Here is a 19,480-nt window from a genome sequence, read left to right as displayed (position 1 = left end):
TGCATGTCGTCGGCGTCATAAACTTTTCACATTTTCATCTTCTTCTAAGAACCACTGGGCCAATTTTAACCAAACTTGCCACAAAGCATCCTTGAGTGAAATGCTTTCAATTTGTTGAAATGAAGGGCCATGTCCCTTTCAAAGGGGAGATGATCACAAAAATGCAAAAATAGGGTGGGGTCATTTAAAAATCTTCTTCTCAAGAACCACTGGGCCAGAAAAGCTGAAATTTTCATCAAAGCTTCCTGACATAGTGCAGATTCAAGTTTGTTCAAATCATGGCCCCCGGGGGTTGGATGGGGCCACAATAGGGGATCAAAGTTTTACATACTATTATATAGGATAAATCTTTAAAAATCTTCTTCTCAAGAACCACTGAGCCAAAAAAGCTTAGAATTACATGAAAGCTTCCTGACATAATGCAGATTCAAGTTTGTTCAAATCATGGCCCCCAGGGGTTGGATTGGGCCACAATAGGGGATCAAAGTTTTACATACAAATATATAGGATAAATCTTTAAAAATCTTCTTCTCAAGAACCACTGTGCCAGAAAAGCTGAGATTTACATGAAAGCTTTCTGACATAATGCAGATTCAAGTTTCTTAAAATCATGGCCCCTGGGGGTATGATGGGGCCACAATAGGGGATCAAAGTTTTCCATACAAATATATAGGAAAAATCTTCTTCTCAAGAACCACTGGGCCAGAAAAGCTGAGATTTATTTGAAAGCTTCCTGATATAGTGCAGATTCAAGTATGTTAAAATCATGGCCCCTGGGGGTTGGATGGGGCCACAATAGGGGATCAAAGTTTTACATTCTAATATATAGGATAAATTAAATCCTTAGAAATCTTCTCAAGAACCACCGAACCAGAAAAGCTGAGATTTAGATGAAAGCTTCCTGACATAATGCAGATTCAAATTTGTTAAAATCATGGCCCCCAGGGGTTGGATGGGGCCACAATAGGGGATCAAAGTTTTACATACAAATATATAAGGAAAATCTTTTAAAATCTTCTTCTCAAGAACCACTGAGCCAGAAAAGTTGATATTTACATGAAAGCTTTCTGACATATTTCAGATTTCAGTTTGTTAAAATCATGGCCCCAAGGGAGAATGGGGTCACAAGGGGGGGATCAAAGTTTTGCATACAAATATGTAGGGAAAATCTTTAAATATTAGCCCAGTGACTCAGGTGAGCGATGTGTCCCTTGAGCCTCTTGTTTATGAAATATAATTATGATATTTAAATTTTCTCTAAAAGTTAAAAAGGTTGAGTTTCTTGGGGTCCCAGAAAGACTGTTCTCATGCATGATAAGTCTATAACAAGAATATCTCAGCATATGGAGTCTGGGTACACATAATATTTCAAAATCATGTTTCCTATTGTCATGCATTCTGTAAAGTGAATGTATAAGTTATTATGTTTAGTATTTTCTCTTCTGATCCAGTGGGTTTTTTGGGGGGGCCTGATTTGGGGCAGATATTCGGCTCCAGTACCAATCAGCATACACATCAGTGTAATATACTACAGTCAGTTTACATCAGTGTGTGTAATATACTACAATCAGCTTACACATCAGTGTATGTAATATACTACAATCAGTTTACACATTGGTGTATGTAATATACTACAATCAGTTTACACGTCAGTGTATGTAATATACTAGAATCAGTTTACACATCAGTGTATGTAATATACTACAATCAGTTTACACGTCAGTGTATGTAATATACTACAATCAGTTTACATCAGTGTATGTAATATACTACAATCAGTTTACATCAGTGTATATAATATGCTACAATCAGTTTACACATCAGTGTAATATACTACAATCAGTTTACACATCAGTGTAATATACTACAATCAGTTTACATCAGTGTATGTAATATACTACAATCAGTTTACACGTCAGTTTATGTAATATGCTAGAATCAGTTTACATCAGTGTAATATACTACAATCAGTTTACACGTAAGTGTATGTAATACACTACAATCAGTTTACACGTCAGTGTATGTAATATACTACAATCAGTTTACACATCAGTGTAATATACTACAATCAGTTTACACATCAGTGTATGTAATATACTATAATCAGTTTACACATTGGTGTATGTAATATACTACAATCAGTTTACACATCAGTGTATATAATATGCTACAATCAGTTTACACATCAGTGTAATATACTACAATCAGTTTACACATCAGTGTAATATACTACAATCAGTTTACACGTCAGTGTATGTAATATATTATAATCAGTTTACACATCAGTGTATGCAATATACTACAATCAGTTTACACATCAGTGTATGTAATATACTACAATCAGTTTACACATCAGTCTATGTATGCTTGAAAATACTGGTTTCATTTTACGATCATGTTATTGTTTGTTTATATAGAATGTCCGAAGTGGACTTACGGAGATGAGTGTGAAAATCTGTGTGTATGTAACCAGACAAACAGTTTGTCATGTGATGAAGACACTGGAAAATGTTCCTGTAAACCAGGATATTTTGGAGAGTTTTGTAACTGTAAAACTGGAGTTCACAAATGCAACACAGCGATATCGATCTGCCACACGAATTCCAGTGGAGATGGAGTGTGTCTCTGTAAAGCTGGATTGTCTGATAGAGATTACCAAAATGAGGGATGCTACAGTATGTCGTTTTATCTTATTATCAATTAGCAGTGTAATTAACCAGTTTTTGCTATTTCCTTCTTAATTTCTCTGCGCATTTAACAGTTAAGCTATTTGACTGGCCAATAGTTTTGACTTTGTGGCACTATAGTAACACATACATTTTTCTACAAATGTACTGCCATTATTCAACTGTATAAATATTCATTATCATAACTATAAGTTTTATAAATACATGTCTGTTGAAAATATTTTGGAACATTTATGAAATATCAAAATAATTTCTCATTAGGAAAGTATAAACTACATCTCAGTGGTTCTTTTGATTATACAGAGAAGTAAAATTCGTTTGATAATAAATTAGTTATTTTGACCTCATACAAGCAATAGTTCATGAGGTTTTCCACACCACCTAGGGACAACAGGTTTGACTATTAATTTGCCTGATATACATGCAATGTTTGAAATTAACCATAGACTGATAGACGGAGTCTATGTCAAATGACACCGGTCTATACCAATTGTAATTGAGATAGACCAAATTGTCTATGCCAATTTTCTAGGTTTAAAGTTATCCCAAAAGTCGATGTCTGATAAATGTTGAGAGGAAAGGAGGACATTGTTATGGAAATGGAAAGAAAATATGCTTTTTAAGTACATTAGAAGTAAATAACAATGCTTAAAATTGTGTTATCTTTTTTTCAATGTTGCGGTCTATACCAATTTGATGAGGTCTATGTCATCTTGTTTTGGCATAGACCCATGGTCTATACCAAGCCCACGACAGACCTAAGTCGTTAAAACAGGTAGTGATAGTTCCATTACCAAACGCTCGGCATCAGGTGTGAATGTCATGTTGGATCTTCGGAGATGACCTTAAAAACGGATGTCCCATGTGACAGTAGGTGTGGCACGCTAAAGAACCCTCATTGCTTAATGGCCGTAAGCGCCGAGCATAGGCCTAAATTTGAAGCTCTTCACCGGTCTTGGTGACGTCTCCATATGAGTGAAAAATTCTCAAGCGAAACGTTAAGCAAGATACAATAAATCAATCAATCTATACCAAGTCTTAAACCAATTTCAAACACTGAGACATGGTGTAATTGTATAATTATGTTAATCTATGGTTTAGTCCAAATTTGTTTTGATTTCTAAGTTTGTTTCTATCATTGATATTGGAATTTGATATTCATTATCAATTTTACATTAAAATGTTTTTCAAATCAATTTAACATTTTAATCAAGAAATGAAATATGACTTTTATAGAGGAATATGTACGATTAATCAACCAGACATCTTCTAACGAAGCAGCTGTTGAAATGTTCCACTCAGGAATGTGGGGAGGGATATGTAAGACTGGATGGACTAAAAAGAATGCTCAAGTGGTGTGCCAGCAATTTGGTTTGCCTTCGTACGTATTGGCTCGTGTTATTTCATCAAGTAACTGTTTTATTCATCGGATGACGACAACAGTTGTATTATAATCATATGCAAGTATAAATTTTGTGGGTGAAAAATACAAAAACATTTTCAGTCTTCGGGTAAAAGGACATCCGATTTCCACAACTATTTCGCTGACCCCAACAAAGCATTCTTAGAAGCTTCTGGTACCTTCACGCTCACGGAATTTCCTTCTGGATCCTTACGTATTCCGCAAATCCGTAAAAGTACACAAATTGTTATGATTTAGACACTTTAAAGAGCTGTTTTAAGAGTATTTACGGGCCATTTATGGTTATTACGAGTTCTTGTGATGCATTTACGGCACATATTTACAATTTGTTTAGAGCGAACACGGATAAATATGAGCAATTTACGACATTTTACGAGCTTGTTAGGGATTGTTACGAGTATATTATGGAGATTTAGCTTAACTTTTACGTGTAAATCATGACCTGTTAACGTGTTGATAACGTACTGTTATGAATAGTTAGAAGTTAGTTACGATTGTTTACGTTTTTGACTCAAAAGTGTTTGCAATTGGCTTTGTATCATCATTCGATAAGTGACATTACTGGTAATAGAATGTATGTATATTGTATGCAAGATGTGTAACTTCTTTGATGTCTTGATAACAACTGAAAGAAACTGTCAGATTTTGCGTCTTTTATACCTTTCCTTAATCATAAAGTTAAGTATGTACTCATAAAGTAATCGTGTCTATACGTAAAGTGCTCGTAATGACTCTGAACAATCCGTAAAGCGATTGTAACCCGAAGTGAATGAAATCATAAATATCACTTAGGCATTCGTAATAATCCGTAAACAACTCGTAAACTATCCGTAACATATCGTAAACTAACCACAAAGATTCGTAAAAAAACTTTTTACGAGTGTTTTACAGATTCCTACGAGCAGTTTACATGTTCTTGCGACCAATTTACGATACTTACGGATTGTTACAAGTTATTTACGGGGAACAAAATCTGTGGAGAATCGTGAAAATTTTTTTGACATGTCAAAAAATATGCCCCTACTTTCACGGATACTTAAGAGTGTGTGCAAGTTTTGAGGAGTTATTAACGGATACTGATGAGTGATTTACAGATGCTTGCGATTGAGTCGGAGATCCATAAGGACTCATAAGAAAAATCTGTGAAGGTGCAGGTATTAAGGCTGTATTATATTTATATTTCAGGGACAAAGCACAGATGATTAGAAGTTTGACAACAATGCCAAGTTCTTACTTTTCCTGGACTGATATTACTTGTAATGGAACAGAAAAAAGTCTTCTGGACTGTGTGAGATCTACTAGTAGCTCGACATACTGTTATGGTAGAAAAGCTGCAGTGATTGTGTGCCCCAAAAGTAATGATCATGCAAATAAAAACAATATTCATTGATAAGTACATGTACAGTGGAACCCCGTTATTACGTTCCCCCTTTATTACGTTAGTCCGCATATTACGTTGGAATTTCAAAGCACAAAACCATTTCTTAACAAACCTATATAAAATAGACCTCGTTATTACGTTGTCCTAAAATGCCGGGACTCGGTATTACGTTGTAAAAATTCCGACAAAAACGTAATAAACCCCTAATTATTCAATAGTGATTCTCAAAATAATAAGCCATTCACACCTTGACTGCTTGAGGCAGTCACCACGTAAATTTCCTGGTCTGTTTGGGGATTAGAGACGCTTGACTGATCACGCTTCGATAGATCTAGCGACATCAATACAGGTGAAGACCCCGTATAGAAGCCAGTGATAAACAATTAAATAATGTTTATTTAGAAATTGTACTCTATGAAATTTACTTCATTTTTCATATTTTGATAATCAAAGAAATAATTTCTCAACCGCCTGCGTGTTCAGCATAGTGTGATTACCTTCGCTATTAAAACTCTATTCACGGAAAGCTTTGGTACCAAACAAGAAAGACAAGATTTATCGTAGCAAAGTTACAACCGCTTGGGTAACTGCTTGGACATAGGTGATTAAAGGTGTTCAATTAAAAAAATTGTTCGTTGTTTGGACATGCAGCTTGGGTGTTCGTAAATCTCGTCCATACATACACCAATCTATCGGCCGATTCGTGCACGGCATTTATCTCAGTGAATATTTTAAAATCCCTTGATGCGCACGTGATTTTAGTGCCATCATTTAGCGTTATAAATGAAATCTTCGTGCATCATTATATTTTTTTTTTTATGTGGATTGCGCTTAAATTGTTCTCCGTGCATGTTTATCGTTGGTGAGAAGTATGTTAAGTGTTGGGTATCGTGTGCGTTTTGTGTCTATAGTTTTGTTGTTTTTTGGGTGGGATTTTTTTATTGTGTTGTGTATTGTGTAATTAGAGAACTTAATAAAAACGATGTTTTGTTATTTTTTAAATACGAATGTTGAATACGAACCGGAACGAGTTATTGAGAGAAATTTACATGAACGCATTGTTTTAAAGTTGAACAAAATGGCGGTCCAAACGAATGCAGAAAAAGCAACGTTTATCAAAACATCCTTATGTATCCTACACCGAAATAAAGAAAAGGGATAAGAACATGAAGAATTATGGACATTAAAGATAAGATGTAAATAAAACAAAGTATCATAGTCTTTTAAACAAAGAAACAGTAAAGATATATTCACACACCCCTTCACGGAGTACCAACGGACGATATACAATTTCCAAATGATATTTTTAACGGATTTAACTGGGAACGTTTATTACGTTGCCCCCGGTATTACGTTATTTTATCGTGACAAAATGGAAAACGTAATAACGGGGTTCCACTGTAGTATGAATGATGGTACGTTTATAGCTCACCTGAGTTTTGGCCAATGTGAGCGATGATAATTGTCATCATTTGATGTTCATCGTCTGTTTGTGTCTTAATAAACAGTTGCAATTTAATCTTCCTGTTTCCCGATTGACTCTGTAACTTGTTGCCTCAGTGTTGTTACTCTAAAGAGTGATTCAAACTTTAAATTAAAGTCCCTGGCTTTTGATTTGGCTAAATTCATTGAAGCCAATCAACAGAATTTGGATCATGAGAGCCTCCTAATTTCTTGCGCACTATTAGTGGAGTTCAATAGTATGCATGTACATATTCTGGACAGTGTGTGTACATAGACGTTGAAACAACCACAGTGGAGAGCAGCTGGTACAATACTGCTATGTATAGATCAATATCACTCTAAATTTAGAATGGCTTGTGTTCAATGAACAAAATGGTGTAGAGGAATCTAAATGGGACACCTCAGATTGAATTGTGGATTCTATATTGGCTTCTGAGTGTTAAAGTTTTAACCGTCTTTTTCAAACTATATAGTTTAAAAATCTACATCTCAAAGTAAAGACACTATCTGCTAAATAGCACTAAAAACTTATATATTTGATTAAGATTTTCCAGTTTACTTATGCTTCTCAAATATATTTAATAAAGATCAACAAATTATCACTATCTTTGATTTGACAAAACTGAATCTCTGTCATCTCTGATGTAAATTTTTGAAATTACTATTTTCATATGTGAAGAAGTTAAGCAAAAAGAAATATTTTGGAACATTTTTTTCCTCTGCCTAAAAATATGATTTCTTCCAAAAATAGAAAGCACAGTGCAAAACATTGAACTGTATGAATTTGATATTGTGCCATAATTAATACAGAATTATGTCTAAGGTGTAAAACAGGGTTAATATTTCTGACACATTGATCAGTCATGCCAGTTGTATCAGAAATAAACAATTTTTAAAAATCTTCCCAATATCCAAGGTCTTGATGAGTACAAGCACAAGAATGGAAAATGCATTCACATTCTTTAGCATTATAAACATGATGATTATTGATATGATAAAAACACCCATAGATATTGATAATTTTCTTGAATATATTTTATTCTGCCTTCAGAACAGGTCATTAAAGTGTTGTAAATTCATAAATTTGATACACTCTTTGTAGTTATATGTCATTTTGTCTCTAAATTAGATCCATGGATTCGATTGATTCAAGAGACGAAAACTCGTACGAAGACGAGTGGAATGCTGCAGGTTTACCATAACAATAAGTGGGGTTATGTTTGTGAAAGTGGCTTTAGTGACAATGATGCACTGGTAGCATGCCGAGAACTAGGCTTGCCAACGTAAGTACTAGTTTTCTTATATAATGAATTTTCTATGTTCTGACTGTCGTAATGTTTAAACATTCACCAGATGCAATATCTCATTTGATGGAGAATTGCCTCCAAAGTTGAGAAACTTTGGCTGAAAAGGTTAAAAGCTAGGCCTCATTCCATGTTATATAGTTTTTGATGAAGAAATTTTTAACATGCAACAATTTTGTCAATCTGTTATAAATTGTAAGTCATCCGTGCATGAGTCCATGCATTGACAGTTTTCCAGATTTTAAGGTGGATCACCTGATTCACTTGGGTGGCCTATTGCAATTGGTCTGTGTCCGTCGTGGTCCGTTGTTCGTCGTGCGTTATCAATTGGAACATTTTCAACTTCTTGATAACTACCATTCCAATTCTTTTCAAATTTGGTATAATGCATCTTTGACAATGGGGACATAAATTGAGGTTTCCTGCACCCCTGAGATGTTGCAAAAACTGCCAAAAATAAACCAATTTTCAAAAATCTTCTTTTCTAGAACCACAAGTGTTAGAAAACCTAAATGCATCATGATATAGAGTAGGAAGGTCTCTACCAAAATTGTAACTTTCATGATCCTGGGGTACGGGTTCTGACCCCAGGGCGGAGCCAAAATTGGTAGATAGTGTCTATGTGTAAAACACTTATAATAAATAACATCTTCTTTAGTGCTATTGGTAGAAACTAAATGGATATTTGTGAAGAGCAGGGAGTCCTTTAACAAAATTGTAAATTTGAAGATCCCAGGGGTAGGGGTTTTGGTATCAGGGTGGGGCCAAAGTAGTCAGTTATTAAATGTGTAAATAATAGATCATTTTTTAACTTCTTGATTACTACCATTCCAATTCTTTTCAAATTTGGTATGAAGCGTCTTTGGGACAAGGGGGACATAAATTGTAATTTTCAGGACTCCTGCACCTTTGGGGCCTTAAGGATGGGGCAAAAACTGCCAAATATTGATCAATTTTCAAAAATCTTCTTCTCTAGAACCACACATGTGCAAGAAAAACTAAATGCATCATGATGTAGAGCTGAAAGCCTTTACCAAAATTATAAATTTCATAATCCACGGGGTAAAGGTTCTGACCCCAGAATGGGGCTAAACTTGGCATTTAGTGTTTATGTGTAAAACACTCAACGTAGTTCCACCCTCCTTTGACATCATAAGATTTTGCAAAGTCGATGAATTAAAAAGATTTATGCATGACAGGAATATAAATTTTGTTGGGAGTCTTTTTCAATAGTTAACTATTGCAATTGGTTGTCGTCCGTCGTCGTGCGTTAACAATTGAACATTTTTAACCTCTTCTTAATAACTACCAGCCCAATTCATTTAAAATTTGGTATGAAGTATCATGAGGACAAGGGGGACATAAATTGAAAATGTCACGACTCCAGCACCCCTTGGGCCCTAGGGGCGGGGCAAAAACTGCCCAAAATTGACCAATTTTCAAAAATCTTCTCAAGAACCACACACATGTAAGAAAAACTAAATACATTGTGATGTAGAGTAGGAAGGCCTCTACAGAAATTGTAAATTTCATGATCCCCGGGGTAGGGGTTGTGACCCCAGGGCAGGGCCACATTTGTTATATAGTGTTTATGTGTAAAACACTTTAATAACATTTTCTTTTAATAGTGCTTTTGATACTAAATTGAAACTAAATGGATAGAGCAGGTAGTCTTTTACCAAAATTGTAAATTTGATTTTCCCCTGGCGAGTAAGGGTTTTGAACCCAGGGTGGGGCCAAACTTAGTATATATAGTATTTAATGTATGTAAGTTTGCTGATACTGTATAAAATCTAAATGCATACTTAGGAATAGCAGAAAAGGATGAATTGTACAAAAAATGGTGAATTTCACAACCCAGGGTTATGACTTTAGGATGAGTCAAAATTAGTCATATATTTTGATGTTTTAATATTAATACACCTATTATTTAAAGCCTTTCATCAGTGTATGAACTTTTGAGGGCAGTGAAGTTTTAAGAACACATCTTGTTTTATACTGTTGGTGAACATTAGAATTTAGCCTAGATATTCAGAACAGGAAATTTTTTCTAGATTTCATGGCCCATGGAAGTAGTGATACTTTTTCACTAGTATTCAGGTGACCGATAAGGCCTGTGGGTCTCAATCTTGTTGTAAAAAATTCTTGTTAACCATGAAATATTTCAAAAGTCTTAAGTTATATATATGAACAATCAATTACATGTTTCAAAATATTGAATCCAAGGGCAATGACTCTGTTTTCATTAAATTATTCATCAAGTCCATTATGTGATAGATTTCCTTTATTTTTCACAAACATTTTGTATATATTATTAAGAAATAGTTTCATAAAAATTTTATAAATACTATTAATATATTGTTTTAACCAGTTTTTGTGAAATTTTGATAATGCTGTTTAAGGAAAATTGCAATTTTCCGACTTGGATAACAGCTAGGTGTATATGTGCTAATTAATTGATAAAAAAAATCTATTAATACTGCAACATACTTATTTTGTCATTTTTTTTTTGTTACTAAGATATGTTATTTGAAGAATAAACAATCAAATTAAGGTTGAACATATTATTGTAGAGGGATGAAATTACCTTAAATAACATATGTCTTTAATTAGTGCTATTGATACTAAATAAATATTTAGAAAGAACAGGTAGTCCCAGGGGTAGGGGTTTTGGTATCAGAGTGTAGCCAATACGGTCTGGTGATAAATGTGTGAACAGTAGAACATTTTTAACTTTTCTTTGATAACTATTATTCCAATTCCTTTCAAATTTGGTATGAAGCATCTTTTGGAAAAGGAGGACATAAATTGTAAATTTCAGAACTCCTGGGGTCTTTAGGGAGGGGTAAAAAGTGCTTAAAAATGACCGATTTTTAAAAGTCTTCCCTACAACTGCATATCTTTAAGAAAACTAAATGCATAATGATATAGAGCAGGAAAGCCTCTACCAAAATTATAAATTTCATGATCCCCGGGATAGGGGTTCTGAACCCAGGGCGAGGCCAAACTTAGTATATAAGAGTGTTTAATATGTGTAAAACACTTAAGGTAGCTCACTACACTAAAGCTTATACTTGTATGACACTACGTCACAAGATGACAATTTAAATGTTTTTTGAAATTATTTGTTTTGATCGATTTGTTTGTCTATCGTTGTAGCTCAGTGGTTAAAGCATTGGGCTGGTGAACCACATATCTAAAGTTCAAATCCGCCAGTCTTTTGTTCATATGTGTTGAAATATTTATTTTGAAAATCATGTTTTTATCAAAATTTTCATATTTTCTGCCATTTTGGCATATATACTTATTATATATCATCATATCTTTTATGATTAAATAATTCCAATGTTATTTATTACAATTGTTTTGATTGGACGAAAATAAAGCTGAACAAAAGTTTACACATCAATAAATCCGAAAACGCGATGTATTCATACACACCTGAAAACAAATAACATAGTGCGGGGAAACTATTCAAATTTTTGGAATTGTTAGTAAAGTGAATGAATTGGAATTATAAGAATCAAACGTTCTTTTTGAAGAATTTATCGATGTGTAAACTCCGGACATTTTACTCACAAACTTAACATAAAAGTGCTTTGCACTTTTATTCAGTTTGTGAGCAAAATGTCCGGAGTTTACACATCGATAAATTCTTCAAAAAGAACGTTTAATCCTATAATCAATTCATATTGATTTGAGAAACTATTTCAGGGTGTAGTGAGCCACCTTAAATAACATCCTCTGTAGTGCTATTGATACTAAATAGAGTGGATATTTAGAAAGAGCAGGTAGTCCTTTACCGTAATTGTAATTTTCATGATCCTCAGGGGTTATGGGTTGAGTTTCAGGGTGGAGGGTTTTGACTTTAGGGTGGATCCAAATTGCGATATTGTTTAATGATAATACATATATCGTACATGTAATGCCTTTCGTCAGTATATGCACTTTTGAAGGCACTGAAGTTTTAAAGGGACTGGTTCACGATTTTTGATAAAACTATACAGTCAAAACTGCCATAGCGACCCACTGTATTAAGCGACTCACTGTCGTATGTGACCATAAAAAGTTTCCCCCAAGACGTTACTCTATATATTATACCTGTATTAAACGACCACCTGTCTGACATGACCAACGACCATGATTTTTACAACCTTTTCGAGTATTTTCACGAAATTTTACCTCTATTTAAAGACTGTACATTTTTTGATTACAACGTGATTACTACTTTTGATTTCGGTTGAGTCGATATCGCCCCTAATACTTTCGTTTTCAAATGCACGACTATTCTGGGAATTATCGCCCCTAACACTTTCGTTTTAATACGCACAGTTTGGCGATGATCTTGATTAGTCGGCCCTCTGAATAAATTATTATACCTAAGCTGTCAACATGCAGTGTCGTGTGTGGTTAATTAATAAAACCCGAGTTGTTGTTTATTTAACAAAATCAAGGATCAGGGAATCGAGGCCGGTGTATTTGAAGGTGTGAATTTCGACAAACTTTAAGAAGTGCCGGGAATGAAAATCTACCACTTGTTATACCATTATGTTCAACAGAGTAAAAAAATTGCCCGATTGCGATATAAATCAGGTAAATATTGTGCTTAGGACTAAAATTTTAAACGGAGTAATCGCAGTTTTCCTGCATGAAATACTAGAAGTTTCCAGAATAATGACCGAAACTAGCGGCTCACTTTGACATGCCCCAAGTATTTGACACGTCCGATTTCAATAAAATTGCCTACATTAGTTCTAAGCTTAAAAGATTTGCTGTGCATATACAATGGATATTGTGATTTATTTAATGTTTCTCAAATTGAATAACATTTTTCCAGCATGTATTGTACAAAAGGAGACGCAACACTTCACCATTTGCTTTCTTACCACAAGTGCTTCATTTTTTAGTTACAGTGTACAAGTAGGCTATACATGAATACCCTTTACAACAAAGTGTTTATAAGTTTTAGAAAAATGCAGTTCATGAATAATTTTTAAATCTCATGTAAATGTGTAATATAAAATGCATGAAAAGTTTATCATTCTTAAATAGATTAAATGTAATTTTGATGAATAAAAAATTATGATACAACACATTGTATTCTAGATTTTTAACTACAGTGTATTATCAATTTTATTTTACAACTATTAAACCCGTACTTGATATTCTTAATGATAAATTCCAAATACATGTAGCCATTTTCTCCATTGTATAAATTATTTGCGAAATTTTATCCATTAACTGTGGAAAATAGGCAACTTGTATTAAGAGACCACCTGTCATATGTGACCTTTTTTCCATTCTCCGTTGGACGGTCTCTTAATACAGGTTTGACTGTATTTCATTTTTGATGGTAAACATTAAAAATATAACTCATTTAATATTGACAGCCAAAATTTTGACCTGATGAATGCAAGAATTAAAGTAATATTTTAGCGTTAAATTTGTGTTATGTAAACAAATTTTTAGACTCTCGTCTTTTTATGTATACAGACAAACAAGTGAAATATTGATTTTGTAATATAAAGCATCTTTATTTTGCATAGTCACAAATTTTAACTTTTAGATGACATTTTTACCCCAAAACTGCTACAAAATGTGAAAGATATAATAAACTTAGATCGATATCGATTTCTTTTGACAATTTCATACACAATAACATACCGCAATCTTTGTTTACAAAACAAATAATAAACTCTCTAAAATGAGCTTCTTTGATAATATATAACCTTAATTTTTATGTGAACTCTTTTAAACACATTAGACAGTAGGTTTTGATCATTAAAAGTGAAAAAGAAAATTTTGGGGAAAATCGTGAATCAGTCCCTTTAAGAGCATATCTTGTTTCTTGCTGTTGCTGAATATTAGAATTTGGCTTAGATATTCAGAACAGGAAATTTTTTCTAGATTTTTATAGCCCTTAATTGGAAGTAGTGATACTTTTAACTTGTATTCAGCTGACTGATAATGCCTGTGGACCTCTTTTTTTGGCTGTCCCTGCAGCTATTGAATTGAAAATTCAAAATGCATATTAAATAAATATCAATGGTTTTCAGATCAAGTTTGAGTTTGACTCTCTTGATGTATTATGAAATAAAAGTTATGGACCTTGACCTTAGCAAATTTTAGGGATTTGACAGTTTTTAGCCGAGTTGCAACAAAGTTGAACTTGGCTATTGGTTTGGTGATGCGGGCGGGCTGTTGGGCGTCAACAATTGGTTTCCGGATGATAACTCGAAAAGTTTACAATCTAATCAAATGAAACTTTGATATATTGTTGGGTACCAGGTAAGGAAGACCCCTATTGATTTTGGAGAAAAATTGTCAAAGGTCAAGGTCACAGTGACCGAAAATACAATGAAAATTTCAGAAAAATTTGGTTTCCGGATGATAACTCAGAAAGTTTAAATCTGAATCAAATGAAACTTTGAAATATTGTTGGGTACTAGGTAAGGAAGACCCCTATTGATTTTGGAGAAAAAAGGTCAAAGGTCAAGGTCACAGTGACCGAATATAGAATGAAAATTTCAGAAAAATTTGGTTTCCGGATGATAACTCCGAAAGTTTAAATTCGAATCAAATGAAACTTTGAAATATTGTTGGGTATTAGGTAAGGAAGACCCCTATTGATTTTGGAGAAAAATGGTCAAGGTCACTGACCGAAAATTGATTTGAAATTTTTAAAAAAAATTTGTTTCTGGAGAATAACTTGAAATTTTTTAATTTGAATCAAATGAAACTTGGTTATATTGTTGGATACCAGCAAAGCAAGGCCCCTATTGATTTTGGAGAAAAAAGGTCAAAGGTCAAGGTCATACTGACCAAAAATAGATTGAAAACTTCAGACAAATATGGTTTCTGGACAGTAACTTGAAAAGTTTAAAACTGAAATTAGTTCTTCACAATTATAAATATGCCACATCATTCCTGACTTTACAATGTATCCCATGCAATTCGGCTTATGCACCCCTGGGTGCATATATTGATTTTTCAGTCTTATTTTGGCTATCCCTGCAGCTATTGAATTGAAAATTTATACATAAACCTTTATCAATGAGATTTGAATCTCTTTTAAATAATCCACATAGTGGGGGCCCTTTTGTGATGCTTGCCATCATAATGATCATTTAGTTAATTTTTGGCCAGGTTGCACAACATGCAAATGGCTTATAGAATGGTGAATGGCGGGCGTGTGGGCAGGCGTCCCTCTAATAGGGTATCTACATTATGTAACCAACTCCTGTCACACCTCTAACTTGAAGTCCTCAAACTTTGTGCAGTTGTTATGGATACATTGAAAATGTGGCTTTTTGTACATGTAAGTGATCAGACATTTTTTGAAAAATTTACATGTAGTTGAACTTTGTCATTTTTAGCTCACCTTAGCTGAAAGCTCAAGTGAGCTTTTTAGCTTACCTGAGCTGAATACATAAGTGAGCTTTTTTGATTGCCTGTTGTCTGTCTTCTGTCTGTAAGTCTGTAAACTTTTCACATTTTCGACTTCTCCAGAACCACAGGGTCCATTTCAACCAAACCTGGCAAAAATCATCCTTTGGTAAAGGGCTTTCAATTGAACAAATGGCCATGCCCCTTTCAAAGGGGAGATATATAATCACCAAAATGCAAAAATAGGATGGGGTCATTTAAAAATCTTCTTCTCAAGAACCACTTAGCCAGAAAAGAATTTTTAAATTGACCATGCACTGTTCTTGCATAGTCACCTAACTCTGTCCAGGCTGCTACCTAAGCTGTTTTAACATTGCTCCGTTAAATTTCGTCCAATTTACATTTTAAAATACCAAAGTTGTCCGTAAATAGAACTTTAATAGCAGAAGTTATCACATGACGGTAATCACCAATGTTGTTTAGAAATGATTATTTCTTCAATTGTCAAAAGATGAAAAATGAAGAAAATTCATTTTATAGAGTACAATTTTTAGATAAACATTATTCAATTCTTTATCAGTGGCTTCAATATGGGTTATTCACCTGTATTGAAGTCTCTAGATCTGCCAAAGTGTGATCAGTCAAGCGTCTCTAATCCCCTAACAGACCAGGCCTGGATTTCTCAAAAAAATCTCAAATCTCAAACTCACATAGGTTTTTAGCCGAGTTGCAACAAAGTTGAACTCGGCTATTGGTTTGGTGATGCGGGCGGGCGGTTGGGCGTCAACAATTGGTTTCCGGATAATAACTCGAAAAGTTTACAATCAAATCAAATGAAACTTTGATATATTGTGGGGTACCAGGTAAGGAAGACCCCTATTGATTTTGGAGAAAAATGGTCAAAGGTCAAGGTCACAGTGACCAAATATAGAATGAAAATTTCAGAAAAATTTGGTTTCCGGATGATAACTCATAAAGTTTAAATCCGAATCAAATGAAACTTTGATATATTGTTGGATACCAGGTAAGGAAGATCCGTAATGATTTTAGAGAAAAAGGGTCAAAGGTCAAGGTCACAGTGACCGAATATAGAATGAAAATTTCAGAAAAATTTGGTTTCCATTGGGCAATCAGAAACCGTGTTATATAATAATAAAAAAAATAAAGTGTGCAATGATTCTAGAATCGTTTCGAACCAAAACAGACCGGGAATAAATCGAACATCGAATCGAGACACTACATCGCGATTCATCGTTTCACCCCTATTGCCTCCCCCTTTTTTGAAAACAATGCTCAAGTTACATACCCGATTATATATATTGATCATCATAATTATGATTTTAACTTGTTTCTGTTTCCAGTTGTCGGTTATTTATTACTTTACATATTTTTTTTTACAGATTACTCATGAAATTTTGGTATTAATTGCATCATAACTTGTAATGAATTAAACATCAGATACTGGATATAAGTCTATACCTCCCCCTCCTCATTCCTATAATTTAAAGAAATGTATATTATAAAACTTGTTCTTCGTAAAATCAAAGAAACTAAATCTTGTTATTATAAGAGATACAATACAATCTGGTAAAACTCAGTCCATTATAAAGATTTTGGTACTGTAAGCTTTGCAATACCCTACTCGTTACTACTATTTTATCTGACGCTTAGGACCCCATCAGTAAGCATGCCCCTACTTCTGGTGTAAGGGCAGTAACTGCAAAAATGAAGGCCATTCTAGCTGTCACAATGTTAACATGGTACTAACAAAGCTGGGTGACTTACTTCATAAGTTTGCATTTTATATGCTTTCATCAGAAGGTAAATTGTTTACTGATTCCTTTTAAATCTTTTGGTTTAAGAATAACACTATAAACAACCATGATAGAACTGAAGACAGTTAATTGTTAGAAACAAGAATTTGGATGAACTAAATGTTACTATGATACATGCATCTGATGATTTTCACGAAGCATTTAAAAAAGAAATAGTGTTTTGAATTGACTTGATACAGGAAATATGCAAAGGATGGATCTGGCAGGATTTCTGGTAGTGGAAGTGTAACACACTTGAAATATGTCGGATGCAATGGAGACGAAGAAAGTCTTGCCGACTGTTCTGCAAGTAATGGGAGTTACTGCTACAGCTATTCAAGGTCAAGAGTAAAAATCTCCTGTGACAGTGGTAAGACTTTTTACTAGTCATTATATTCATATTCTAGTAATTAAGGCTATATGGATATCGACCTGGGTAGCTGATCAGTGGTTAGAGCACGTGACTGGTAATGCAGGAATCCCAGGTTCGATACCCAGTCCAGCCAAAGATTTTCTCCTCTGTCCTATATGTACTACAATATATTGATAAATGTCAGCGTTATCATCTTTAGAAATTTTACAGTGTCTGAGATAATATGTTGTAACAGATATTCCTGCTGTATACGTACATGTCTCAATGGTATATGGAGCATATAGCTTAATCACAAATATGTCCTCAGTATTTACCATTCTATAAATTTGTGAATAACTTTGATTTATGAATATTGTGAGGTTAACCTTGGTGGATGTCATATGTACTTGGGTATTAATAAAATATATTAGTTGGCAACCTTCTACTATATATCAGGTAATGTTGTAAACTTTTGATGCCATTTTCACATTTTCTGCAAGGCAAATATGTGACATATGTAGTGCATTGCAGAATTTTCTCAGCCGTACATAAACAGGAAAACATGTAGAGCAGTCTATAAGTTTTTAGCTCACCTGAGCCAGTTACACTCTCCAGAACCACTGAGCCAATTTCAACCAAACTTGCTGTGAAATATTTTGGTTACAGGGAAATGTTTTGTTCTAATGAAGGGCTATGCCCCTTTTGAAGGGAAATACTCAAAGAAATAAGTTAAATACAACTAGGATGTCAATATGAATGAATTATAGCTAAAAGCTTCAAAAATAAGCAAACTTACCTTTATTTAAACTCTTGTACAGCAGGACATATGTATGAGGTGAAGTATTTACCCATTGTACATTCTAAAATACTATCTTTGTATTCAAAACTTCATACTTTTTTCTAGAATAAATGGTCATGCAATAATGCATCACTTGTCAGATATCACAGCTTGCTAATTGTTCAATAAAGTACGTTGCATTGGATTTAGACAAAAAACGTTTTCATCATATATTATCTATCAAACGCTGTAATACTTTGTCAGTTTTTGTTCTTTTACTTTAGTTTGTCCAGACATGAAGTATGGTGAAAACTGCCAATTAACCTGCCCATGCAACAGACAGAATACTGCCTCTTGTGATATAGAAACGGGGCAATGTGTGTGTAAGTCTGGATATACCGGGTTTTCCTGTGGATGTACAGCTGGTTCTCATAACTGTAACACCACGGTTTCTGATTGTCACAAAGAATCCGGTAAAGTACTCTGCATCTGCAAGAAAGGATACACCAGTTCTAAGCATGGTTGTATAGGTATGAATATCTTCACCACTTCTAAGCATGGTTTATACATGCAGGTATATATAATTTAGAATTTTCTCAAAGCTCCTGAATTTATGCAATAAACTGGATAAATTGTGTCAAAAATAATCCTTCATTATATATGGTATATGGGACAGGAAAAGTCCCCTCTAGAATAAGATTCACTCACAGTCTAGGACCTGGCAAAACCTTATGCTAGACTGTGAATCTTGTCCCCACAGTGGACAAAGTTTTTTCTGCTGATGTGTAGGAAACCAAACTTGGCACAAGCATCTTTAGATGAAATTTGTTAATATGAAAGGCCACATCTGTCTACTAGGGCATATGATAATTGATGAATTTGTAGTCAAAT

General features: G+C 34.0%; 1 protein-coding gene across 4 annotated transcripts in view; it reads left to right on the top strand.

Moving 5' to 3' along the window:
• The window catches only part of LOC125645464 (uncharacterized), a 202,610-nt gene that overhangs the window by 77,168 nt on the left and 105,962 nt on the right, over positions 1–19,480 (top strand). For all 4 annotated transcript variants that reach the window (XR_008795896.1, XR_008795897.1, XM_048871004.2 and 1 more), the window contains 6 exons: positions 2,418–2,675; positions 3,924–4,068; positions 5,296–5,465; positions 8,085–8,238; positions 17,660–17,829; positions 18,874–19,119. Coding sequence is in view for 2 of the 4 variants with exons in the window: in XM_048871004.2 (XP_048726961.2) it covers positions 2,418–2,675; positions 3,924–4,068; positions 5,296–5,465; positions 8,085–8,238; positions 17,660–17,829; positions 18,874–19,119 (1,143 nt within the window). In the remaining 2 variants the exon portion in view is untranslated. The remainder of the gene's footprint in view (positions 1–2,417; positions 2,676–3,923; positions 4,069–5,295; positions 5,466–8,084; positions 8,239–17,659; positions 17,830–18,873; positions 19,120–19,480) is intronic.

The sequence above is a fragment of the Ostrea edulis genome, chromosome 6, assembly GCF_947568905.1.
Source record: "Ostrea edulis chromosome 6, xbOstEdul1.1, whole genome shotgun sequence".
NCBI lineage: Eukaryota > Metazoa > Mollusca > Bivalvia > Ostreida > Ostreidae > Ostrea > Ostrea edulis.
The sequence above is the reverse complement of the archived record's forward strand: the minus strand, read 5'-3'. Positions and strand labels throughout refer to the sequence as shown.